The following is a 27,756-nucleotide window of genomic DNA, read 5'->3' on the forward strand; positions in this document are numbered from 1 at the left end:
AGGATTGTCAGTTTTTCTATAAAAGGTTGGTGGTTTTCTCTGGCATCCGGCTTCCTCCACCAATTTCAGCTGACCCAACAAAATAGCACAAAATGGTGCATAAAAATAGTGTTAAAACATCAAAAAATCTAAAATCAAAATTATAATAAAGAGTATGAGTCAACAACTTATTTTTTTGGTACAATTAAATTGCAGTATACAGTGACTGTGGTGTGCAGGTTGAATTTATGTGTTTTACTTTTCAGAAATATATGATTTAGATCTAGGTAAAGGGGGAGATGGTGCTACACAGGTAAAGGTGGTTTTACACCACATTACTTTGTACAAAAATGTACCTTAAGTCAAGTTACATGTACCTGGACTATTTCTGGTTCTTGTTCTTTGTGTCTGTTGTACAAATGTAATTGACATCTATTTTATGAGTCTAGTATTGGTGGTTGGTGCCGACTGTTGTAATGTCCAATATTTTTGGTACTGCCTGTTAAAATATTAATTATGTACAACACAAAACTAGTTAAAGTTAAATATTATTATATATTAATGTGTCTGTCAAGAATGTTATCTGTGGGTGTTGTTGCCATTGTAATTGTTTGTCTATTGCAAATTAGGTACCATTGTTAGAGATTTAGATTTCACAGCTAGTAAAGGATTTTTTATGTCAAGTATGGTCAATGTTTGAAATCCAGATGGCAATCTTTAATAATATTTTACATATCATACTCAAATGTCTACACACAAATATTTCATGAGCTACTTTCAAGGTAAATAATGAAATGATCATGAGCTTTGCCTCATACAAAACTGGCATATTCATCTAAATGTTAACAGTTCAAAGCATAAACATGCTAACAACCAAAACAGCTTATTTGGCTACAATCTAACCATAATTTGAACATTTGACAATTATTTGCTTTTGTTTCAAATACTGCATGATAAGAACAAAATAGCAAATACCCATATATATATTCAAACTGTTTTGGTAAAACTAAGCTGTAGTCCAGTACCAATAACTAATTACATAGGGCTAGATTAGGGGTGCTTCAATCTATTTCAATATTTCTATTGGTTAACTAGCTGTTTCATTTCCTTCTATCAGAAGAGTCTGAAGTAACAGTATTAAATAGCCAACATAGCCCTTTTAAAGATATATTCTCAAATGAATGCAGTGATATTTTGATAAATTTGCTTGTCAAACAATTTTCCAGATTTGGCTCTTGTAGGAATTCTACTGTAAACAATCTTTGGGACATTTGAAAATAAACTTACCAAAATAGCACATCCCACTTTGCTTGCATTTTTTAGAGTGGAGTTATCTTTCTTTCATCCAGCTGAAATTCAAAATACTTTAACTATTGTTGCAACGTCTTTTCAAAAGTAAATATAATTTTTTATAGTTCCAGCTGAAAATATTGTAGGAAATGAAAAAAAATATCTTTAATGCACAGCTGAGAAATAAAGTGTAAATGAGTTTGCTTGTTTTAATTTGATTTTATACAATAATGTGATGTCAGAAAATTTACAAAAGAAAACATTTGTGTTTATACTGTCTGCCAAAATCAGCCGTAAATGCATATTTTACTTCTAAGAAAAGTTTGGATTTTCAAACTGAAATTCTTATTATTTTGGTAGAGGTCATCAGTAGTCAGCTGAGGGAGGAAAAACTTTAGAAATCGATTATCAAGAAACTTTGATAGAGTATGATCCACTTTTTCGAAATTAAAATTGAAGTAAAAAAATATTTTGTTTGAAGTTACATTTATGGTAGTTTAACGGCAGGTCTCATTAAAAAGGATCATGCATGGTGAATTGTTTAAACAGGGTCCCAGATAGCTTCAACTGGATGAAAAAGTTGTGTAATTTGAGGTGGGTCTCATTGGGGTCTAAGCGTGATGCGGGATTGCCGATTTTTCGTAAGCGTGACACGGGAAAGTCAAATTATTGTGCCGTGAAAACGGGAATTAAGGTCTAGCGGGACACGGGAAATTACAAAAAAAATGAGAATTGCTTAGGTACATAGCATAAACGGGATACGGGAATCTGACAAAACAGTAAGCGGGATCCGGGATCAGAACCCCCCAATGAGACCCCCTTTGAGAACTTATCCAGAATGGAATAAATAGTGATTAGGTGTATTAAGTGCCTTCATTGTGATCAATTTCATCATTTCTTTCTGAAATATTTAATGCCCATAATGTTGTAATTTGAAATTAGTTTCATAGAGAACATTCACACAATATTTCAGACCTGCTGAATATTGTTAGGGATTGTGTAGACGATATGACCGTAAATTCACTGTAATTCATTTGAGTGTTTATTTTCACCAATCATTGCCAATGAAAAATATTAGGGATATTAGGCCACATGCAACTATTTATAAGTGAAACCATATTTTCTTACATATACATATATACACGGCGCAATCGTATGAACTTGAAGGACTTCAAGGAGCGAACAGACACAGAATCAAGAAAAGAGATTGTTTCTGTATATGAATATTCATGAAATATTTGCCACTGGGCGTTTACAAGGTTATAAACAACAATTTTATAAACTTTACTTTTAAAATTGATAAGTCTTGTTTATAATCTGCGAGGGCCCTCATGGGGTTTTTGATTATGTGATTACTTGGCTTTTTTTTTAATGATTATTTGATTATTAAGCCTCAGGGTTGTCAATAAGATTTAAAGTAGGAGGTTAAATAATAAAAGTAGCAGGCAACAGTGGCGGACGGCGTAGCCGTTCGGCGCGACGAGCTTGCTCGTTGCCCTTCACGGCGAGGGGTCTGGGGGCCGCTCAAGGCCCCCAGAATTTTTTTTTTAAATGGTGCAAATTCCTGCACCCTGGGGGGCTCCTGAACTCTAATTTTGTTCTTCGCAAACACCATTTTTTTTAATGATGATAAGGTAAATGAGCAGCAAGATGGTCATATTTTCTATAAAGTTGATCACATATCATCAAGACTTTCAGCTAACAAGTTATTGAAGTTGTTTGCGGATTTTTGAGGAAAATAATGAAGGCATGACTCTGTAAGACATGGTGATCATTCAGGAAAAGATTTAAATTTGATTTTATTAGTTGAAAATATTTTTAATTTAACTGTAGACATGCAATTATTCAAATAGTTCTAACCCATAGAAAACATTTTTCAGTATTGATGTATTAATAATTTCAAATACTTATCACATAAAATCAAATGATGAATTCAATGGACTGTTGTTTAAAGGCAAAAAGGATGCACTTTGGTGAAATTACAATAATCTAGAATTTAAAATTGATACCATAATTCAGAAGAGCATTAGTTAAGAAGCAAACAAAAGGAAAGAAAGAAATCTAAGATCTGCTTAAATGTTGGTATTAAAATGACTTTTTGTGAGTTATTAATTGAAGTCTTATATTTAAGAAAGGAAAAATGGGGTCATCATGGTCATGGGTCAAAATATTTTATAGGGAAAAAAAACAGATTAAACACCTGACAGAAATTCCAGAACCTGGCCAAAGTACATCCTTGAATGCATAATGCAAGACTCACACTTCTTTATAATCATAGGGAGACATCATCCTCATCCTCATTTTTTATTATTATTACTTGGATCAGATGAGTCAGGGCATGATTGTGTGAGATTTCTTTTTTAATAGCATTGTGTCATGTTAGTTTGGGGAATGTTAAGCAAGACCTGTCATGTGTGATAATAGTATATCCTCCTTTACACAATATATCTCTTGGTGTCAGGTGGTGGCATGCTCCTAGTATTTATGACTCTATTTGAAGCTACCGACAATGACATGCAGCTATCTCTACATTTTTTTCTTTCATTTCAAAAGAAAGGCCATGGGACAGGTATACATATGATTTATGATTTATGGTAAAAATAAAGAGTCTGCTGTTAAGAGGCTCTATCACTTGAAAACAAGAAAGTGAAAATCACTTAATGAAAATAATGTGATGTCTGCTTTTACGAGACAAGACATTGCTCTTTTTTTCATTTCATGGCAGCCTGTAGGACGACGATCATGCAATTTCATGAACATTACCAAGAAGGGTGTCTCAATTATTTGAATGCAAATGTCATAGAACAAACCTTTTTTCACTTTGTTTTTGATTGAAAAAAATCTGAAATTCTTTTCATTTCTCTGACTGTGCTATTGACTGGTTACAAAATCTCTTATTACTATGAATGCATACTTTTCGTGGTTTCAGTACAAAATCTTATAGTACTTTGCAGCGAAATCAAGTAGCTAGGTCAAGAATTTTAACCACCATAGAATATATTTTCCTGAATTTATAAGATATATCTTACTAATTATGGATCAGAATTGAACAATTTCAGTAAAATCATTGGCCAGATCATATCCGATGTTGGTCATGTTTCACAACCGCAAGCTTTCAATACGTTTTTTTTTTCTATATTTTTCTTATATGATGTGCAAAATGGTCTTAATTGTCATTTATATATAATATTTCAAATTTGAGAGGAATATTCTGACAAATGTTATGCATAATTAGCATTTTTATTTGGTCCTGTCATTTATTGTCGAGGATTGTCCTGTTATTGACAACGTTAACCAGATCACATTTCAGCAAGCTTTTTATACCTTTTTCTTATATTTATGTATAAAATGGTATAATCTTCACAAATTTTAATTTTCAGAGAAATATTCTGCGAAATAAAAGAATAATTAGCAATTTCATTTGTTCAGGTCATTGTCGAGCTTGGTCATGTCAGTCAGCGATGGGATCATGTCACGATTTTGAAAGTTTTTGAAAATAAATCTTTATTTTTTATAACATAAATGTTTCAAAATGTGACATATCATTTCATGTTTCAAATCTGAGATCATAATTCTTTTGTAAAATAAAAAAGTTATTAGCATTTTTATTTGGTCCTGTTATTGTCGAAGTTGGTCCTGTCATTATCAGAGTTGGTCATGTCACGTTTTCTAAAGTTTCTTACATATTTTTTGTGTATTTTTTTAAAAATTTATTTGATAAATGATGAAATCTTATTATATTTCAAATTTCAGAAAAATATTTTGAGAAATAAAAGAGAAATTAGCAATTTCATCTGGTCCGGTCATTGTCGATGTTGGTCCTGTCAATCAGCGATGGTCATGTCACGTTTTCGAAAGTTTTTGAAAATAAATCTATAATTTTTATAACATTTTGGTTTCAAAATATGACATACCATTTTATATTTCAAATCTGAAATAATTCCTTTGAAAAACAAAAAAGTTATTAGCAATTTGATTTGGTCCTGTCATTCTCGATGTTGGTCCTGTCATTATCAGAGTTGGTCATGTCACGTTTTCTAAAGTTTCTTACAAAACTTTTTAATTTTTTTCTTAAATCTATTTATCAAATGATGAAATCTTATTATATTTCAAATTTCAGATCAATCCTTTGAGAAATGAAAAAGTTATTAGCATTTTTCATTCGGTCCTGTCATTCGGTCCTGTCATTCGGTCCAGTCATTAGTGTAACCCACAACCAGCATCTATTTTACCGGAAATTCAATTTTATTAACCAATCAGAAATGCCGTTATATATCTCTCTAGATTGTCCTAGATAGTGACCGACGATCTAAAGCTAAAAGTACGATTTATATTTTTTTGACATCAGAAACAACCGATGGGAATTTGATTATAAACGACCATTTCAATCGGCAATCGGTTCTTAATGAATACGCTGTTAAGCCAAATATTTCATGATTATTTGATTACCTAGGACTGTATTTTTAGTTTGTGATTATTTGATTACTAAAGATAAGCAAAAATTTAATGATTATGTGATTATATTGGCAAAAAAATGGTGATTATGTGATTACTAGGACCCCCCCCATGAGGGGCCTCATCTGCTTCATTCTGACAGTGACAGTCAAGTTACCCAGTGTAAAACCTTTTGTCCTTTTTTTGGTTGTGATGTCTACATAACAACTTAATCATGCTAACGTATAAGTAATGATTCAGTGCTTTCTGTCTTCTCAAATATATTTGATATAAATTTCAATTTCATAGCCAAGTGCAGAATTTCCCGCTGTTTTAACATCAATTATCTCCCTTTGATTGCTTCGGAACTTCTCTGGACTTTTCTCTATTGCTCAGGCGTGACAGACGTGTAGTATGTAAATAAGGTTTTCAAATGAAAAAAATGCAACATCCACGATTCACCCATCCAATATAATCATTGTCTAATTCCTGAACCATGTCTTTTGTACACAGGTTCTTGTCAGGATAAAAAATATATCCACGATAAAATAAGGTTTTTAGGTTAAAAAAATTTAGACAAGACTAGTGCCTGTGTGATCTCTGTGATTCTGTGTTTTTAATATTGATTTATATGTACAGATTTTCTAGCTATTGACACATTAATATTGTAGAATATAATTTGCAGTCCATAATGTGAACCTTTTCTGGTGAGTGACCAAAGAGCGGAAAAGCTTTATGTTGCGTCGACTCCAGGGGTTACAGGAGGTATCCGGTCGTTCCGGCCCCAAACCGATCCGGCCCCAAGTCAATCCGGCCCAAAGTCGATCCGGCCCAAGTCGATCCGTCCCACGTCGATCCGGCCCCAAGTCGATCCGGCCCCATAATAAAATAAGAAAAACTATATTGATCTTGGAGGAATTTGTGACTGACACAGTATAAATGGAATTTGCAAAAAGTGTCCGATGATGGATGACAACAGGTAAGTGAAGTATTGGAGTACCAGTTAAAGAACTATTTTAAATTGATACGAAAATGATTGTTATTGTGTCGTTGGTTGTATAGCAGCTTCAACATATTTTAAAATATGAAGTTATTTTCCATGATAACTTTAACTTTAACTCATGGCGATTTCATTTTCTTTTTGTTCATACTCAGAATATCTAAATAAATATTTTCTGTCCACTGGAACCTATTAAATTTAACTCATCATAATGACTTGATTAATCAAATCATTAATCTATAATTGGATTGTTTATTCAACAATTGTCTGATGATTGTGAACTAAGGTAATGCCACTTGTAATCACTTAATTAAATCAAATCCTGATTAATTGATCTTCTGGTTTAGGTTGGTGAACGTTCTACTTTGAATTTTTTCTGTGGAAGTCCGGCATAGTTTAGTGTATGTAGATTCATACAAATATTTAGGTATTTGGTTCAGTGAACATGTAACATGGAATAAAGCCGTCAAAGAACTCTCTAAATCTGCCAGCCGAGCTTTGAGCTGTTTGACTGTGAAATTTTACGCTTATGGTGGTATGACATATCAAGTGTTCACAAAACTGTATGAAAGTTTGGTACAACCAATATTGTTATATGGTGCATCGATATGGGGACTTACTGAACATAGACTCATTAATAACGTTCAAAACAGGGCTAGTAAAATATTCCTTGGAGTGACTAAATTGACTTGCTGTTATTGAAAAGGGTTTTCGTTTAACGTTTTTGGAGTAATAATCAAAAATGAAAGTGTCATTTACCGCGGCTTTAGCTGGGTGTGAGTTATCAAAACTAGTCATATTTAAAAAAGCTTTTGCTATTAGACTTTGTCTTCTTATTTCTAAAGGCGGATCTCCCATTTCAACTTGCAAAGCTTTCAAGGAAGCTGATCTCATTGAACCAGTACATATACGTAATGCCTGATTTTGAATTTTATCTAGACATTTTTTAGTACTAAAAGAAGCTGAATTATGAATTTCACATCCATAATCAAGTTTTGATCTAATCAAGGAAATATAAATAGTTCTAAGGGTATTGCTGGTTGCACCCCATCTTGTTCCTGTAAGAACTCTCATACAGTTAATAACTTTTAGACACTTTGTTTGTAAACTTTGGATATGTTTTTGCCAGGTTAAATTTCTGTCAAAAATTAATCCTAAAAATTTAATTTCTTTAACTATTTCTAATGTGTGATTACCAAGTTTTAAAGATATATTTATATTGTTTCTTCTTGTAAATATCATAGCAACAGTTTTACTTGGAGAAATTTTAAAGCCCCATTGTAGAGCACCATTTACAAATATTATCCAAGTCTAGTTGGATTTTCTTCTGTAAGAACTTAATACATGAACCTGATTTCCATATAGCACCGTCATCTGCAAATTGTCAAATCTGACAGTCTTGTAAACATGTTGATAAATCATTAACCATAATATTAAATAAAGTGGGACTTATACAACTCCCTTGTGGGGTAACATTTTCAACAAAATAAGTTTCTGAAAAAGTATTATTTATTTTAACTTGTAGTGTTCTTGATGTTAAATAATTATTGACATAAGCTAGCAAATTTCCTTTAATACCAAAATTAACCATTTTCTTTAATAATCCGTGTTTCCATAGCATATCAAAAGCCTTTTGAAAATCTATGAAAACGCCAACAGTAATATATTTCTTAGCAAAAGTTTTATGTGTTTCATTATCAAGTCTAATACATTGCTGTAAAGTATTTTTATTTTTTCGAAATCCACTTTGGTTTGGATTATATAAATTATTTTTTTCTAAAAATCAATCGCATTCTGTCTTCTCTTTTATAGATAGGATTCGGTAAATCAAACAACATTTCTCAATTTGAGAAATTTCAAGAACTTAAAAGAAAAACAAAGTTTGTATGTATCAGCTTGGGGATCGGCTTGTACCGTTGTGTATGTAACTATTTGTTATTACACAAGATGAGAGACTTGTTAGGATCACAGTCAATTGAAAGAAAACGCTAATTACTGCTGATTAATGTTGATGTCTGAATTGTTTTAATATAATTATACCCAATAATCTTAAAAACTTGTAATAAAAACATAATCAACCTAGTTGTTTTATACTCATCTGAAGAAAATATTTTTTAATTCCTTATAAATATATTTTTTTATTGGGGCCGGATCGACTTTACATTTGGGCCGGATCGACGTGGGGCCGGATCGACGTGGGACGGATCGACTTGGGCCGGATCGACGTGGGGCCGGATCGACGCGAAAGCTAATTTGCAGTCCATAATGTGAACCTTTTCTGGTGAGTGACCAAAGAGCGGAAAAGCTTTATGTTGCGTCGACTCCAGGGGTTACAGGATATCTCCATACCTGCCAACTTTTCAAAATGCCCATGGGGGTTTTGCGTGCAAGATGGCTGGCATAATCTTAAAAAACCTTCAAGGGGGCCTTCAAATATATTTTAATGATGTTTTTTGACTTCTTCAAGCTTTTATAAGCCTAAAGTCATTGTAAAATTAATTGTTTTGTTTAAAATTGTGGACAAAATTGCTCTTTCAAAATTTCAATTTGGGAGCCTCCATGGGGGAAATCCCCCGCAAATAGTGACAGTTGGCAGGTATGTATCTCTAGACTCTACACACAGGCACTTGTAGTCCGAGAATACACTGACGTCCCACAGCCCCAGCTTGCCTGACAAACCAGTGGTTGGATGTCAGAGTAATCTGGGACTAAGGAACTTTTTTCTATCCATAGGAAGGTTGACTATCCTTATGCAATACATGTGTACATGGATAGTAGTCCAAATAATTATGACGTCTGGCAAGGCTATTATAGTAGGAAGGTGTCCAAGGAAGAAGAAAAAAATAGCCTTGCCAGACGTCATAATTATTTGGACTATATGCATGATATGTTTATTCTCTTACCGAAAAAAAGCCCTGTGGCAAACATTTGCCGCAACCATTTTACCATACTTTATTGTAATTCTAACATGGTTAGCATGGTTAGGCATTATATTCGTGTCATTTTAGCCCTCACTATCGCTCATGAAAAAATAATAACAAATATAGTGCCTACCCATGTTAAAACTTCAAGTATAGCTTGCATCAATTATTTCTTAATTAATCTACTTTTTGGCTCAAATGCTTGAATATTTTCTTAAAAAGTTCCTAAAGCAGTTTGCTGCTAACATGGTAAATAACATCTAATTTTATCATGATCTAATATTTTTTCAGCAGTAGATGGGCTGACTGTGCTATTTGAGAATATATACACAAATGTTATGTGGTATAAAGAAACAATGGAAGATGAAATTGGTCACAAAATAGAGACCAGAGATGTCAGGTATGTTGATTATCTTGGACATGTTGGATGTTAGTGAAACTGGTTTATCAAACTTATTAATAAGGCAATACACAAGATTAATAATAAATAGCAGATTGTAAAGAGTTGTGGATTGATATATAATGTACATGTATGTGGTATGATTGCAAATGACACCACTTTAGCCACCAAGCAGAGTCCAAATGATGTACATGTATATAATGTACATGTAGGCTACTATGGGTAAATCTACAGCCTTCAACAATGAGAAAAACCCATACCATTTAATCAGATTTAAAATGTCCCAACATGAAAAATGTGATTAAATTAAATTAATGTGTTTGGGTATGCTTAGAACAAGTTGCAACAATGCATACAACTTCTTTTTTTTCATTTACAGATTATTTTAAATGAATATATATGAGAATTAAGAATATAATTTTTTCTCCTCTTAATTCTACAGCTTGAACTTGTGAGTAAGGATAAATACTTTTTAATTCACTGGTAGAGGCTAGTGTAATTTGGATGTAGAGTTATCTCCCTTAGTCATTCAAATATGTACATGTATATTTATATGTTTTCTGGTTGTCATTTTGAAAATCTGTTTGTTCTTCTTGTTTAAGGTTAAAAATTTTGGTCAAGAAAGTTTACTGTGAAATTGAAAGCTCATACACATGAATCTCTAGTACGCATGTCAATTATGATTTTAAGCCCTAGAAATCGTCTGTATGTCCGTCTGTCCCACTTCAGGTTAAAGTTTTTGGTCATGGTAGTTTTTGATGAAATTGAAGTCAAATCAACTTGAAACTTAGTACTTATGTTCCCAATGATATAATCTTTCTAATTTTAATGCCAGATTAGCATATCAACTTTCACTGTCCAATGAACATAGAAATGATAGTGTGAGAAGGGCATCAGTGTAGTATGGACACATTCTTGTTAACTATATGGTAAATTATAGTTTCAACCCCAATTTCAGTGTTCACTAAATGTGATAGTGTGAAACCAGTACTTTTCATCTACATCATTAACGAGGAAAATGATAGTGCAAGCTAGGCATGGTTTTCTATGGAAATTGTTTTTTTACTACATTTTGTACCTGATATCACTAAAAATTTGAAACTCAATGCAATTATTTTTTTTGAAAGGAATCTACATATATGTAGTGCATTTTTGTCATTTTAATCTTGTGATTCAGTTATTTTATTGGGTAACAATTTTTATGAATTGATGCAAAAATTGTATTTTTAGATATAGGAAGATGTGGTGCGAGTGCCAATGAGACAACTCTCCATCCAAATAAAAATTAAAAGTAAACCACTATAGGTCTATGTACTGCCGTCAACACAGAGCCTTGGCTCACACCGAACAACAAGCTATAAAGGGCCCCAAAATTACTAGTGTAAAACAATTCAAATGGGAAAACCAACGGTCTAGTCTATACAAAAAATATTTGATTGGATATTTTTGATTTAATTGCTTTGACAAATCATTCAAACAATCCTGAAGAAAATTGTTAAACATACAAATCTGTGGTTTAAATGTACTTACAGAATCCAAAGAAATGATTAATCTACAGTATATGTTTCTTTGTCATGTTAACATTTTTTATTACCAGACAAGCTACAGTTTCATTGGCAATCAAGTTTGTTACTTACATAATGAATTTCTTATATTTTACAGGTTAGAATATGAGGCTTACAGAAAAGAATTCTCCAAAAAATTACACCAGTTGAGATCTAATGATGAATTTTGTGATATTGATATTCAAGTTGGAAGTCAGACGTTCAGAGCACATAAAATCATTTTAGCTGCTGGTAGTTCTTATTTCAGTGCTATGTTTTGCAGCGGAATGATGGAAGACCATGCTGATGTAGTAACACTTTATGACATTGATCCTAAAATATTTTCTGTTTTACTAGATTTCATATATCTTGGTATGTAATATGTTAAATTACACAATATATTATTAATAGAAAATGAAATAAGAATGTGTAAGAAACCAGTCTTCTTGAATTGTGGTAATATTTGGAATCTTGGCACAATTGTGAATTATACATGTGTTTCTTTGAAAACACAAATGCAAGTGGCAGCCAAAAAACATAAGTTTATGAAAAATCTAACATCATTGTCAAAAGATTTACATAATAACATTGATCCACTAACCACTGCACAGAATAGAGATAATAAGATGTGGTATGAGTGTCAATGAGACAACTCTCCATCCAAGTCACAATTTTGAAAAGTAAATCATTATAGTTCAAAGTACAGCCTTCAACACAGAGTATTGGCTTACACGGAAACAGCAAGCTATAAAAGGCATATTGAACAACACCAACCCTGCCAAAAAAACCAAGAGTGAATGAACATATTCACTATTGACACTGTTTAATGTATATTTATTCTTTGATTAGGTATCATACACAAGTAAATTGGTAAATTTATCTTGTCCTATTGTAAATAATCTTTAAATTTCTAATCTAGTATAGAGGATCATTTTACATATTTTAGGAGAAATAGATGTGACAGAAGAGAACTGCCAAGATCTGATGTATGTAGCAGACATGATTGATTTACTTCCTGTTGTAACAGCATGTGTGACCTTCTTGAAGGACAATATACAGCCATACAATTGTATAGGTAGGAACACAAAACTTTCAATGTAAAAAAAGAAGATGTGTTATGATTGCCAATGACACAACTCTCTGCAAGAGACTAAAATGACACAGAAATTAACAACTTTATGTCTGTGTGGCCTTCAACAACATGCAAAGCCCATTACCCATAGTCAGCAATAAAAGGCCAAGAAATGACAATGTAAAACAATTCAAACGAGAAAACTAACCGCCGATTTATGTACAAAAAATGAACGAAAAACAAATATGTAACACATAAACAAACAACAACCACTGAAGTACAGGCTCCCGACTTGGGACAGGCACATACATAGCGAATGTGGCGGGGTTAAACATGTTAACGGGATCCAAACCCTCTCCCTAACCTGGCACAGTGGTGTAACAGTACAACATTAGAACAAACTATAAAAATCAGTTGAAAAAGGCTTAACTCATCAGATGGATAAAATACAAATAATACAAATACAAGTGGACTTGGCCAGGTACTTAGACATCCCAACAACAAAAAGACACTCTAAGTACAGATATGAGAACACTCGCAGTTACTGACAGCTAGTTCAAATCCACTAACTAATAAAAAAAATAAATAAAAAAAACATGCATCTAAGACTTAATTATCAATAAATACACATCCAACATCCAATTGATTTAGTGTAAAGACATCATAAACAGTCAGAGAAAAACATGACCTTGTGCAATGCCAAGATACAGGTATCGACAGATTGTAGATCCATGAATGTATTATATGTATATAACATAATAACAATATTTAGTTTGCTTTTAATTTACTGATAATGTCTGTCTTAAGCAGACAAAAGGAAAATGTATACCTCCATTTATTTGATGTTTACACTTCTAGGAAATAATTTTGAAGAAACATGTTGGTTTTTATATTTTGATTAATGTCTCTTTCTGCATGTCTTATTTTTATTTGGGAGCTTACTACTTTTTTGACAAGTTACTGAAAAATAAAAAAGTGATTATTAAAATAGGTTGCAGAGGCTGTTGTTGTCAATATACCAACTACTTAAGTTCCTTTAGATTTGTTTTCAAAACTTTGTAAAAAATCTGGGTATGGATGTTGGTTTTTTTAGTCACAATTTATACTTTTGCTGAATTCAGAATTATGTTTCCTCTTTTAACTTAAATGTGTGACCAAGCTGAAGAACTACTTTTGAAGAAGTTGAAGTCAAATCAACTTGAAACTTAGTACACATGTTCCCTATGATATGATCTTTCTAATTTTAAATGCTAAATTAGACTTTTGACCCCAATTTCACGGTCTACTGTGCATAAATAATGATAGTGCCTGTGGGGCATCAGTGTACTATGGAAACATTCTTGTTTTTTCCTATAAAGATTGCATATTGATTATTGACGATTTTCTTTAAACAAAAAGGACTTTTTTTTCAATTTTCTAGGAATTCACAGATGTGCAGACACACCAAATCTTCAAGAACTTAGATTGTTTGCTGAAGATTACGTAGAGACAAATTTTAGCAAAGTCACAAAAGAAGAAGAATTTTTAGAACTACCATCGACAGAAGTGATGACATGGCTTGAACGTGAAACTATAAATATCATTAGTGAAATTGAAGTATTAGATGCAGCATTGTATTGGACAGAACAAAATATTGACGACAGACTTACAATTTTACCAAAGTTATTAGACTATGTTAGGTTTCCTGTTCTTAACCACAGTCAAATGCAGGAATTGTTTAGTAAACATGTTAAAAGTAGAATGGTCGTATCTGCCGTCAGAACTTATCTTAGAACTTGTGATATTTTGTCAAACGATATTCGATCATTTCCAAGAAAATCCTCAAACAGAAGTATTTATGTAATAGGTGGATTTAATCGTTCTAAAAATGGAAGATGGAGTGATGCTATATCGTTAAAAACTGTAGTAAAATATGACACATTTAAAAAACAATGGGAAAGTGTTTGTAGTATTTCATGCCCCCGTAGCAAACATGCTGCTGTGTCATTAAATAGAAAAATATATGTGGTAGGTGGGGAGGATGATCTATTGATGTATAACAATCTTGAAATATATCATCTACAAACAGGAAATTGGACGGAGGGACCACCAATGAGTGTTCCACGGTCTGGATTTGGTCTGTGTGCCTGTGATGGGAAGATTTATGCCTTTGGAGGATGGGTAGGAAGTGTTTTAGGGGATAATGTAGAAGTGTTAGATGAGAATGTAGGACCCTGGATCACAGATTCTGTTATACCACACCCTAAATTTGCATGTGGGGTTGCGGAAATGGATGGTAGGTACAAATGTACCAATATAGAAAATGCTGTTTGATGTAAAATTTACAGAAACAAAACACTATTTCTTCTTTCACTTTCTATGGAATGACCTGATTATGAGTGAACTATGGTGTATGTTTTGCTGTTGCACACTTATTCTTGAAGTTATGTTTCTTTCTAGTGGTCAACACATGGTCTTTAATAATAAATTAGTGATCTCATCATGTGACAAGCTCTTTATCACTTTGACAACTGTTCATTAAATTACAAAGCATAACCATTGGTAGTCTTTGGCTGTTTGATTCTGTTGTTTTCTTTGACACATTCCCTGTTTCCAGTCTCAATTTTATTATCAATCTCAAATTTCTTAATAAGGATAAAAAATAAAAAATCAATTATGCAAACACACAGAAAGAAATTTCCTTACTTGGGACATGTACATTAATGTATGACATGGTTAAAATCTGTCAGTACTGAGCCTGGGGAAATGTCTGTATTAACACACTTTACCATCAACTGGTCGTTATAAAATCATAATGACTAATTTTTTTTAAATTCTGATAGATAAAATTCAGAATGATTTTTTTATTTGACAAGAATAATTTATTAGAGTTTTTATTTTTTGACAGGAATGATTTATATAGTTGGCGGGACTGAAACAGAAAGTTCAACAGAAATGTTCACTTGTGATGGCTTTAATCCTGTAACAAGGGAATGGACGGAACTACAGAATATGAATGTTAGACGTTCAGATTTAGCCCTTGTGGCTCTAGATGGCTATATTTATGCTATTGGAGGTTTTAATGAAAATGACAGAGAACTTAGCACTGTAGAGAGGTATTCACCTGAGGAGGTTAGTTAACATACACTGGTTTTGTTTGAAATCAAAGGTTTCCTGTAATCATAAAATGTGGAGAGTTCCATGTCATTTCAACTAAATAATAACAATAAACATTTTTCTTTGTAATCCAAAAGGACAAAGATCATTAAAACACATTTGGTTCAAAATAATACTTTTTTTTTTAAATGTACACATGTACTAAAAAATTGGTATAAAAGACAGTTAGATTTTAATATTAAAAGTGTGAGGCTAGCTGAGCTTTTTAAATAATTAAAATTAACTGTTGAGAGTGGAGAAATATTGTAATACAAGAGTTATAGTGGTGGAATATTGTTTTTCTTATATTTATTATTCTTCCTTTTCAAAAATTTGCAGAAAGTTGTGTTCTTTATATGTGACTTCATATGACATGGTCACTTTTTTTCACGACATCACAATAGGAAATTAAGAAGAAATCCACAAAATTAACGTCATAATTAGATTTCAACCAATCGTTTGCCTAATCATTGGATTAGTTAAACCAGGTGCTCCACAGGGCGAAGCTTTATAAGACCGCAGAGGTCTAACCCTGAACATTTGGGGCAAGTATGGACACAACATGCAAGCTTGATACAGCTCTGAATTTGGATTGTGATCATATTTTTGACAAAATATGGGTTTCTGACACAAAACAAATGTCAAGATCTTACAAATCTATTGTGCAATATTGTGCAATTAAAGATTACTTTTTCAAACTTTTCAAAAATTTGTAATTTGAGAAATTTGGAGATAAAAAATTTGAAAACTACTACCACCTCCCAAACCCCCCCCCCTTTTTTTTTTTAGCAATTAGTCCAAAACCTGACATTTCTTTATACATAATTTACAAGTAGTGTAAGGGAGGTAGATCTGAACATACCTAACATTGTATGTTAAATGTTTTTGAATTACCTCCCTTACACTGCTTTTAAATTGTCTTAATTATCCATTGACCAGAAAAACCTAGTTTTCCCCATTTCTTTGCTCCTAATTCTATAACATTTTGAGCCACAACCCCTCAAAGTGAATACTAACCATCCCTTCATGGTATGGAAACTTTTGGTATAATTTCAGAGAGATTCATACATTTAAACACACAAGTAATTGTCCGGAAACCAAATGTGTTTTAGAACGAAGATGCAGACGACATGATAGCATTATACAACGCCAAAAAAATTTTGCGGTCGTATAAAAATTGGAAAATTAATAAGGGTTTCATAAGTTAGTGTAATATTTATCAAATAAGTGACAATTTACAAAGTATAGATAACATACATTAAGAGAAAATATCTTTAATATTTTTCAGAATACATGGACTATGATTTCACCAATGTCAGAAAGAAGAACAGCACCAAGTGCTGTTGGCTTGAATGGACAATTATATGTAATCGGTGGAAGTAAACGATTGGTGGATAACCCATACACTGCTCCTGTTACACTAGAATCTGTAGAATGTTATGATCCACTAACTGATTTATGGACAGAGTTGCCTCCCTTACCTATAGGCAGAAGCGAAGCTGCTGCTGTAGTATTATGAAAATTAATTTATTTGAAATCTTTCTCTGTGACATTAAATGTACTTATTAATATTTATTTATTTTTTGAGAGTTTTTATCTTCAGAGTGAAAAACAAACTGTCTATGAACTGTAATGTGAGTCACACTTTGAAATAAAATTATATCCTAAAGCTTTACAAAATTTTAAAGTTTTTAATGTATGGATATTTTTATATACAAATATATAAATCCAGCCTCTTGTTTTCCTCTAATGAATTCTTGTCCATTTTGTTATTTTGGGCCTTCTAGAGTTTTCCTACTATTTAGGTTTTGCACTTTTTTATACCCCCGCTTTACCTCTGTCTGTCCATTTATTGGTCCATCCGCAAGTCCGTCCATCTCATGAATATTTATCGTTGCATCTTACTCAGGAACTACATCTAAAGGATTTCTGAAATTTGGTTTCAGGTTCTATATAAGTCAGCTATACTGTGTGGTGCATTTTCAGATTCATCACTCAACAACTAACTGTTTACTGAACACTTGTTTCATTTTCACATAATAGCCAAGTTGAAAATTTTTGTCACATTTTTCTCAGGGAGTACAATACAAGGATTTCTAAAATTTAATTTCAGGGTTTATATAAGTCAGCTTTACTGTGTGATGCGTTTTCAGATTCATCACTCAACAACTGCCTGTTTACTGAAATATTTGGGCAGAGGTATCATCAGTGAGCAGTAGCTCATGCTTTCTCTTGCTGTCCCAGACATATGAAAAAGAAGATGTGATATGATTGCCAATGATGAGCCGACCGTGCAAGGGCTGTATAGCCAGTCAAGGTTGTTAAAAACTTCCATTTGTATTGCCAATGACACAACTCTCCACAAGAGACCAAATTACACAAAAATTAACAACTTTAGGTCAATGGACGGCCTTCAACAATGAACAAGCCCATACTGCATAGTCAGCTATAAAAGGACCCGAAATCACATATGTAAATCAATTCAAACAAGAAAACTAACAACCAAATTTATGTACAAAAAATGAACTAAAAACAAATATGTAACAAATCAACAAACGACAACCATTGAATTACAGGCTCCTGACTTGGGACAGGCACATTGTTATTGTTATGCGTTTACTTTTCTACATTGGCTAGAGGTATAGGGGGAGGGTTGAGATCTCACAAACATGTTTAACCCCGCCGCATTTTTGCGCCTGTCCAAAGTCAGAAGCCTCTGGCCTTTCTAAGTCTTGTATTATTTTAATTTTAGTTTCTTGTGTACAATTTGGAAATTAGTATGGCGTTCATTATCACTGAACTAGTATATATTTGTTTAGGGGCCAGTTGAAGGACGCCTCCAGGTGCGGGAATTTCTCGCTACATTGAAGACCTGTTGGTGACCTTCTGCTGTTGTTTTTTTCTATGGTCGGGTTGTTGTCTCTTTGGCACATTCCCCATTTCCATTCTCAATTTTACATACATACAGAATGTGGCAGGGTTAAACATGTTAGCGGGATCCCAACCCTCCCTGCTAATGCATGCCACATCTGCTTGTTTATTTTTATTTCATTAAACATATAATAAAGGTTGGATTTCAATGAGACAACATTCAACCAAAAAATGTGTAATCAAAATTGATAAAATTCGTTTTTAATAAGTATTCATACCTTATGTCAAATGCCAATTGATTTTATTGAAAGGCACCAAGAGCTGACAAACACCTTTTTTTTTTAAAGAACTGTCAAAAAATACTTAAACGTAAATAAAAACATTTGTTACAATTCTTGACTTTGGACAGGCACATTAACCTTTGACAATTGTTAACTAGTTTTATGGTTACTCTGACTTCCATTATTTATCTCGGTCAGAATAATAACAAAACAAAAGTAGAAAGGCATATCAAAAATCATTAAATAATATGTAATAAATCATTGGTAGGTTCATATAGGACTTGAGGACTGATTTTAAGAGATGCAATTTATTTTTATTTCATACTTAGTTTCACATAAAAACTTGACCCTTTATAATAAAATAATGTATTTTGACTCAGACATCTTTACTATTGTTGCACAATCTTTATTTGTCTTATAACCAACTGTGATTAAGGGAAGATACCATGTGGCCAATCAAAAACCATACAAAAATATGAAAAGACAATCTATTGTTTACAAAACATTAAAAGATTGAGGAACTTTTAACTCCATTTGTAATCAGCAAAGTAATCATAATGTAATCAATATGGTGGTAAACTCCCATACTAACTTTTAGAACTTAAAAAAAATCTCAAGAATTTTAGTTGTCATTGTCTTTGGGAGACACATTTGGTTTCCAGACAATAACTTTAGTTTATGAGAATGGATCTCTATGAAATTTTACCAGAAGGTTAAATACAACAAAAGAAAGGTTTGGATTGATTTTTGAGGTATATGGTACCAACAGTTAAGGAGAAAGAGGCTAAAAACAACCATGTTTGTAGTTTCTGGACAATAACTTGTGTGCAAGTGTATGGATCTCTCTGTAATTGTACCACAAGGTTCCATATCACAAAGGGAAGGGTGGGATTGTTGCCCTAAACGGTCAGGAATAAGGTGCAAAAAACAAGATTTTTTTCTAGTTTCCAATTTCCAGACAATAACTTGTGTTTTAGTGTAAGGAGTTGAAGGTGATTGCCCCAATCATTTAGAAATTGGGGTCTAAAACAAGCATTTTTCTAGTTTCCAGACAATTACTTGCGTTTAAGTTTATGGAGCTCTCTGAAATTTTACACTTTTTTCTGAAAAGAAACATTCTTCGAAAAAAAATTAAAAATTGGTGTGGGGGTGACAATTTTTAAATTTCAAATTTTTGGATTATTTTTTAGGGTCTTAGGGGGGGTGCACAGCAGGGGTTCATACTTTTTGTCTTGATTTTCCCAAAGATTTATCAACTTTTAAATTTTGAAAAGAAAAAAATAGGGGAAGAGGTCTGTTTTTTCATATTGTTTGGTTTTTTTTTTAAAGATCTTTGACCACAATCATTTTGTTTCAGAAACCTATATTATGTAAAAAGTTTGATCACAGGTCAGTTCAAATTTTAGACAGTATCAGGCTTGAATATTGTGTCCAAACTTGCCCCTGCTGTTTAGTGTTTGACCTCTGCGATCATATCAAGCTGCGCTCTGCAAAGCATTTTATTATATTTGTTTAAGATATCTTTTAATGTAAATAATTCCATCTTGTAAATTTTTTGGCATTTCATACAAGAACTTCTTTTTTCTTTCCAATTTTGTTACTAGTTAGTAGCAAAGAGGTAGGGCCAATATGCCGAGGATTTTTTTCACAGAAGGGCCAATTTCAAAAAGTGCCAACAGAGTAAAATTTCCTATAAAAACCAAAAATAAAAATGCTTTTTGATCAATATCTCGATTTACATATAGTATGATATGTGTGATCAATAGTTAATTTAACCCTAAAAAAGGATGAAAGTCCAATATCCGGATTTTCGGGTGGTTTTATGTGGAAAAAACAGGGAATCCCCCAAGAAGGACATTTCAAACCAAAGAAAAGTTATGCTTTTTATGACTGTTGTTATTCATGCTACTTTTTACTTCAAAAATGAAATTGGTTTAGTGTGTCCTTATTACATAAAAAACAACTTTTTAAAGAAAAAATTGTAACATCGATAAATTGTACCAATATAGTTTCTAAATAAGAGTCACAATGATAAGAATCGCCGTAGCTCCACCAGTAGAGCTTTACTTTTTGCTGTGAAACGTTGAGGTAATTTAAAGGGAAATCATTATGGAAAAATTACCAAAGCCCTTAGTTGCGTTAATTAACAGTGTTATAGATGATTATGAACAATTAACATGGAATTCCAATTACCTTGGTGACAAAATGAGAATTTCATTGGTTTGGACAAGGGGTGATGCACTACATGTAAATAGAGGAATCAAGCATAAGTCCAGATCTAATAGAGACAGAGACAATAAAAGAATGAAAACATTGAAAGAAAGAATAAACAATACAGAAGACGACGTTAATAAGACACTTAACATTAATATCGATAATTCAGAAGTGGAAATGGAATCGGGTGATGATATGCTACACGATGAAACGATAGATCTCCCATCAGTAGCCCCAGCAGAAAAGGTAAACATTAAACCTGTAGTGAAAGTTGTTCAGCCGGTTTGTGTGTGCATCGATAGACAAAACAATCCATTTAAAGGACAATGTATTAACGGAAAGTATAGTGTGTCAAGGTTCGCGAACTGAACGGAATTTACACACGGATGTTAAAGAAAAAGAAAATAAAGAAATAGACAAAATAAAAACTATCGCTCCGAAGTTAATAATTACAGGGAAGAGTCCGTGTACAGATAGTCATTTTCAGAAAATTGTATACAGCCAACGATCAGACGGAAGTTGTTTGATAGGAAAATTAAAAAAGAAAGAAATGGTAGTTATATGGACATTAGGGAAGCGCGGTGAATTTCGTCATGTAAATTTAGAAACTGACAAAATCGAATATGAAAACGCAATGGTACGTACTGAAACCCGGACCGGACCGGACTCCGGACCCGGACTTTGGTATGAAACCCGGACCCGGACTGGACGCCGGACCCGGACTAAATGCCGGACCCGGACTGGGTCAAAATTATGAATTTTCTTAGAATCACCTTTTCTTTTTTTAATCAGAAGGAAGATAATTTTTTGAGAACTGTAACACAGTACATTATAATATTGATAAGATAATCAAATTTTGCTCTTACTTTTGTATAGTCTAGAAGAGAAGACAAGCATGCATGTCAGCCTTGCAATGATTCTGTATCTTCAATTTACGGTTGTGCAATTACTTAAAAAAATAATAACTGAAGAAAAAGAGAAATGAATGAAGGAAAAGTAAAAAGCAAAAAGGGAAAAAAAATCTTTCAATTAAACACTTAATACAGTATATATAACTCGTATACTCCCAGTCCGGGGTTATTTCGGGTCACGGTCCGGACTCGCCTAGTATTATTTCGTTGCTTCTCGTATAAAAGCCTTTTGGGGTTTTTTTCGATGACAATACAATAAGGAAAAAGTTGAATGAATAAAAATGAATAAGTTCGTCTCATCAAATAATGTGTGAAGTTTTATATCTCTATCGATGTCTATAGTTTGCGAATACACCTAGTCCAGGGTTACTTCAGGTCACCATCCGGACTCGCCTATTACATTTAATTTTTTCGTTAAATGTCGGATAAATATCTTATAACTTTCTTATGTATTACATGCTTGATCAAATGTCCCGTCAATATACTTTACGACAATAAACAGTTTACATACAATTAGTCGTCGTAATGCAATACACGCAGGTATAGTAAACTTCAAGCTAGTCCGGGGTCATGTCAGGTCACAGTCCGGACTCACCTGTTCAAGAGTGTGTATTACATGGATGATCGATCGCTGCTTAAATTTTATTGGAGCAATCCAACTTAGTGTCATCCAATCAGGAGCCGCAGAAGATTTTATTCAGAGTACCATCTTGGGGTAAAAAATATCCCGGTTAACGTATACGGCCTTGTAAACTTTTGCCACTCGTTATATATAACACAAGATTATTTCTGTATTTCTTACCAAATGAATACTACTGATACGGAGATTACGAGTGAATAATTCATAAGCGATGTATCTTAGTTTATTTTGACAATGGCTGCTGAAATAAAATTATTTCACTATATTGAACATTTTTATTTATTATTTCATTATATCTCGGACCTAATGCCCCTTTAAATCTAACTTATATACATGCTTGATTATGATTGATAGTGTAGTCTTTGACACCTTTTGTGTGAAACATTGGATTGTTGAATTATTTTAATAGACTTTGTGATGACAATCAAATGAGCAAGTAAATCTTTTTTATTATTATTTTACGGCAGAAAAAAATGGAGTAATTAAAATAACACGTTATTGACAAGTGAAGCGTTATTTGCGATGTTGGTATAAGAATAAGAATTATGTGATGTGATGTGATTGCCAATGAGACAGCTGACAAAGAAGACCAAATGACACAGACATTTACAACTATAGTTCACCGTATGACCTTCAAAAATGAGCAAATTCCATACCGGAAAGTCAGATATAAAAGGCTCCATATAATGACAAATGGAAAAAAAAATCGCAATACTGAAAGATAAACAAATGTATTACACATCAACAACGACAACCACTAAATTGCAGGCTCCTGACTTGGGACAGGCACATCCTTAATGTTGCCAGTTTTAACTCGTTTGAAGGCGCCAACCCTCCCCTAACCTGGAACAGTGATGTAAAATAAGAATAAACTATAAAAATCAGTTGAAAAAATATTAACTCATCAGATGGATACAAATAGATTTACAAAAAAACAGAGTATACTTGGGTTGGTACTTATACTTGGATGGGTACTTATACAACTGATACAGCCACACAACAGAACGACACCAACTATAGATATGAGAATACTCGCAGTTACTGATCACAGCTAGTACAAAAAAGCAATCCATCATAGTTTATACTTTGGTTAGGGAGCTACCATTTGATGTTTATGGGGGTTAGGATGAAATTTGAAAAAAAGGCAGGACAGGAGTTTTGAGTAAAAAAAAAAGGCAGGATGACAATTTATGTAAAAATTTCTAAAGCACAAGTTAAGGCTAAATTCGTAAATTTCGATAAATGTTTATGAAGAGGGAGAAATTAACCGTCATATACTATTGATAGAAGTAAGACATTAAGTCATAAGACAAAAAAGTCGCAATAATTTCAAAATCTATTTATACAGTTTCTTAGAGAAATATAAACACACCGGCGAATTATTTAGAAAAGTAGGAATTCTAGTTTCCCTTAATGTCTAGAAGAAGAAAACAATACACAAAAAAATATAACCTCGAATGTTTCAAACTATTGCGCTTTACTCTTCCTATGAAAAAAAAAATATATATAATTAATTTGCTTTCATTGATAATAAAAAGATTTTATTAATTTCCATAAAACAATAACGACAAAGGAATTATTATATATCTCTTCCTTACTTTATAAATGTGTTCGTAGATAGTAGATGTTTTTGTGTTCTGTTAAATTGTTCCTTTTAAAATTGTTAAACGATGATGACTAATGTACCCATATTTTGATTATTATATTTATTGTGTCTGTTTATTTAACGCATCAATGTAAAAATATCGGAAATTGATGAGACTGTCATTAAAGTGAGAGGGTTAGCGCTATAGAACCAGGTTTAATCCACCATTTTCTACATTTGAAAATGCCTGTACCAAGTCAGGAATATGACAGTTTTTGTCCATTCGTTTTTGATGCGTTTTGTTATTTGATTTTGCCATGTGATTATGGACTTTCCCAATTGATCTTCCTCTAAGTTCAGTATTTTTGTGTTTTACTTTTTACTTTACTCTTTTTTGTCCAATTTTGCGTTCGGAATGTGGATTTTTTTTAATCTATATTATATACTGTAACTTATCATATGACAGTAATCTTAAAAAAATCAGTGGTAAAAAAAACATAGTCCGGGTCCGGCATTCAGTCCGGGTCCGGCGGCCAGTCCGGGTCCGGGTCCGGAGTCCGGTCCGGTCCGGGTTTCAGTGCGTACCAAACGCAATGTCTTCCGTCTACAAATTTAGAGACATTAGAAAATCGGACAATGATGAAATTAAGTGTTATGTTCGTGCTATTCCAAGGATTGAAAGATATGCAGAGATGCACAGACTTTGTTTGTGGTGTTTTGATGAATAAACTGTTATTAGGGAGGGGGATATTAGATGTTGAATATGTTAAATAATTCTAAAATAATTTTTGTGGTGTATCAAAATTCTGGTCTGGAAACCAACCGTTTTTTTAAAACAACCAACATTAATTAAAATAGATCATTTGCGTATTTTTTAACATTTCCGATTGTTTTTCTCCTTGTAATAGTTGAACTGTTGTTTTTATTATTTTATTTAAAATTGAGAAAAAGTAAAAAAAAAAAAAAAAAAAAGAGAGTAGAAGATTAAAGTATAAGCAAGTTACCAGAGAGTCATTACAGGGTGAAATAAAATAAGAAAATATATAGATTGTATAATACTTAGAATATTTTCCATTTCAGAGAAAGGACAATAAATATTTACAATGTTTTCATTTATGTGTAATTGTAATTGTGAACTGTGATATGTATAAAATTGAGAAAGGAAATGGTGAATATGTCAAAGCGACAACCACCCGACCATAGAGCAAACAACAGCCGAAGGCATATAGATTGTGAATATAATTAAGAATAAAAAAAAAAAAAGAGCACAGAACTATTAATAAATGACGGTTTTGAAGAAAGGGTTCGAACCTCGCTCAGAACTTTTGCATTTTTTTGTGTTGTTATATTAAATTTTAAAGTTTCTATCATATTTTTTCGGTTGTTTGCTTGATTCATGGAGTCATTTTGGTTCATTTTGACTATTCAGTTAGTGTACTAGTAAATAATTTTACGTGTATCAAAGAAAAAACAATGTATCGCTTATTGTGTGCAATCCTATGACTGTCCATACTCTTGAATTACTTTCTATTCATGTGTTTACGTTATTACATATATCCAAGGGACAACTGCCGTCAAACTGATGTAGGTGCCTGTACATAACCAATAACACGAGAATTAATTCTATAGAAATTAAGCCTACATCTTGCGGGTGTAATATACACATAACTTAAAATAAGGCCATTGTATACAATTTTCATAACAACAAAACACATTTCGTCGAAACCTTTTTTGAACATGGTATTATATGTAACAAATGCAGTCAACAACAATTTTGTCGCCAAATCACAAACTGTAAAGATACTAGTACTGAAATGTTTACCACCGTCTATACACGGGTACATAACTCATCAGAAAAATAAAACAACATAACAGAACAAATCAATTACACTACAAATCGTGATTGTAGGCAAAAACTCAAGAAGCTGTTGCATCTGTATCACAACGAAGGGCCGATTTGTTAAAATTACAGAAAAGGCAATACAACATGAAGTAGTAACACAGGGTGATCTATGACCAACTGATGTAAGATGTTCTGCGGTTAAAATATATACATGCACATGTATTTTCTTGTCTAATCTTATAGACGATAAAACCTTAAAAGACCAGGACAAATACTGTGTAACAGATATACATATTCAGAATGAGAAAATCACGATTTGAATTAGTTCGATATCATTTGGCTCCTTGAGAAGTTACATGGTATGGCACCTTGCATAAAGGATGTTAATAATAAAATAAAATCAATATTAAAAAATCAATAGTCATGGCCTTGTTTTTGTAGGAATACCTGTTCAAGGTATGAAAATAAATGATGTGACGTATTTTTATGTACTATAAATAGCATCTATCGGGCTATTTAAAACATTATTTACCTATCTTATCGAATGAAACAAATTGCCGACAAATTGTCCCTACCTCTTTTTTAAAGTGATATTATGAATAAAAATTCATTGTGTAGGAACTTTTATATTACGATACACATTACAGCTGATTTCCTACTGCTTGCAAAGTAAAACTTTGTTTTGCTTGCTTGCTTTGTTTGTATAATTGTTAATACAAGCTTTGTAAATAAGATTGAAATCTTTTTATACTTGTATACTTGTAAACAAACTCATCATAAATATCAGGACTAAATTTTCTATATACGCCAGATGCATGTTTCGTCTACAAAAGACTCATCAGTGACGCTCGAATCCAAAAAAGATAAAAAGGCCAAATAAAATACGAAGTTGAAGAGCATTGAGGACCAAAATGTAAAACATTTTAAGTTAACCAGGGGACACTTCATTTAGGACAATTTAATGCATATATGTACGTAACACTCACCAGGGACTTTCTATACTAGAAATTCCCTGTGCTCATGCACTTCAAAAAAAAAAAGCAAATTGGGATAAGATGAGGGAAGATATAAATAATATTAAGAATGAAGTTGAAACAATGATAACCAGCAAAAGTAACATCAATGACATATGGTTAGTATTTAAAACAAGTTTAGAGAAAAGCGTTAATTTGAATATCCCGCACAAACAGGCTAGAACCAAGGACAGCCCACCATGGATATCCAGAGATCTCAAAAGACTCATCAGAAAGAGAGATCGGCTGTATAAGAAAAAGAAGAAATCTCATGACAAGAAAGACTCTGAGAAATACAAAACAATCAAACGCCAGGTACAACAAGGTCTGAGGAGGTCATACTGGAAGTATGTGGAATCTATCGTAACACCACCAGAAGATAACATCATAGAAAATCGTAGCTGTATGAAGAGATTCTGGACATTCATAAAGCACAAACGAAGTGATGGAAATGAAGTCTCACCACTGAAAAAGGATGGCCTTCTATATTCAGATCCTTTGGATAAAGCAAATATACTAAACCAACAGTTCCAGTCTGCTTTTACTGAAAAAACAAGCTTCTCAAATCAGGAATTCCAAGACAGATGTGGATCTTTAAACAAAATTTATCCATCTATGCCAGA

The 27,756-nt window shown here is 32.7% G+C and overlaps 1 protein-coding gene and 1 long non-coding RNA gene across 3 annotated transcripts; one reads left to right on the plus strand and one right to left on the minus strand.

Annotated features, from left to right (window-relative positions):
- Positions 1 to 401: 401 nt before the first annotated feature.
- LOC139529558 (uncharacterized) lies at positions 402 to 6,059 on the minus strand. The gene is made up of 3 exons (XR_011665847.1): positions 5,882 to 6,059; positions 1,263 to 1,328; positions 402 to 474 (listed from the first exon to the last, which is right to left on the minus strand). It is a non-coding gene; the product is annotated as an uncharacterized lncRNA (long non-coding RNA).
- A 19-nt stretch (positions 6,060 to 6,078) lies between these two features.
- LOC139529465 (actin-binding protein IPP-like) lies at positions 6,079 to 17,455 on the plus strand. 2 transcript variants are annotated; one of them, XM_071325491.1, is made up of 7 exons: positions 6,079 to 6,115; positions 9,916 to 10,024; positions 11,687 to 11,940; positions 12,515 to 12,643; positions 14,061 to 14,915; positions 15,528 to 15,751; positions 17,064 to 17,455. In XM_071325491.1, the coding sequence occupies exons 2-7, from the start codon at positions 9,963 to 9,965 to the stop codon at positions 17,292 to 17,294; spliced, it is 1,755 nt and encodes a 584-aa protein (XP_071181592.1). In that variant the 5' UTR covers positions 6,079 to 6,115; positions 9,916 to 9,962; the 3' UTR covers positions 17,295 to 17,455. The 2 variants fall into 2 exon arrangements, with proteins under 2 accessions (XP_071181592.1, XP_071181591.1); XM_071325490.1 differs by having other exon boundaries at positions 6,110 to 6,256.
- Positions 17,456 to 27,756: the final 10,301 nt, after the last annotated feature.

This window comes from Mytilus edulis, chromosome 1 (assembly GCF_963676685.1).
Source record: "Mytilus edulis chromosome 1, xbMytEdul2.2, whole genome shotgun sequence".
In the NCBI taxonomy this organism is placed as follows: Eukaryota; Metazoa; Mollusca; class Bivalvia; order Mytilida; family Mytilidae; genus Mytilus; species Mytilus edulis.

What these genes read in the sequence shown, in the direction of transcription:
- LOC139529465 (XM_071325491.1), top strand. Translation starts at nt 9,963, where the DNA reads ATGTGGTATAAAGAAACAATGGAAGATGAAATTGGTCACAAAATAGAG. An exon ending in ACAGCCATACAATTGTATAG is followed by an intron (nt 12,644 to 14,060) that starts GTAGGAACACAA and finishes TCAATTTTCTAG; the next exon opens with GAATTCACAGATGTGCAGAC. An exon ending in AGAGGTATTCACCTGAGGAG is followed by an intron (nt 15,752 to 17,063) that starts GTTAGTTAACAT and finishes AATATTTTTCAG; the next exon opens with AATACATGGACTATGATTTC.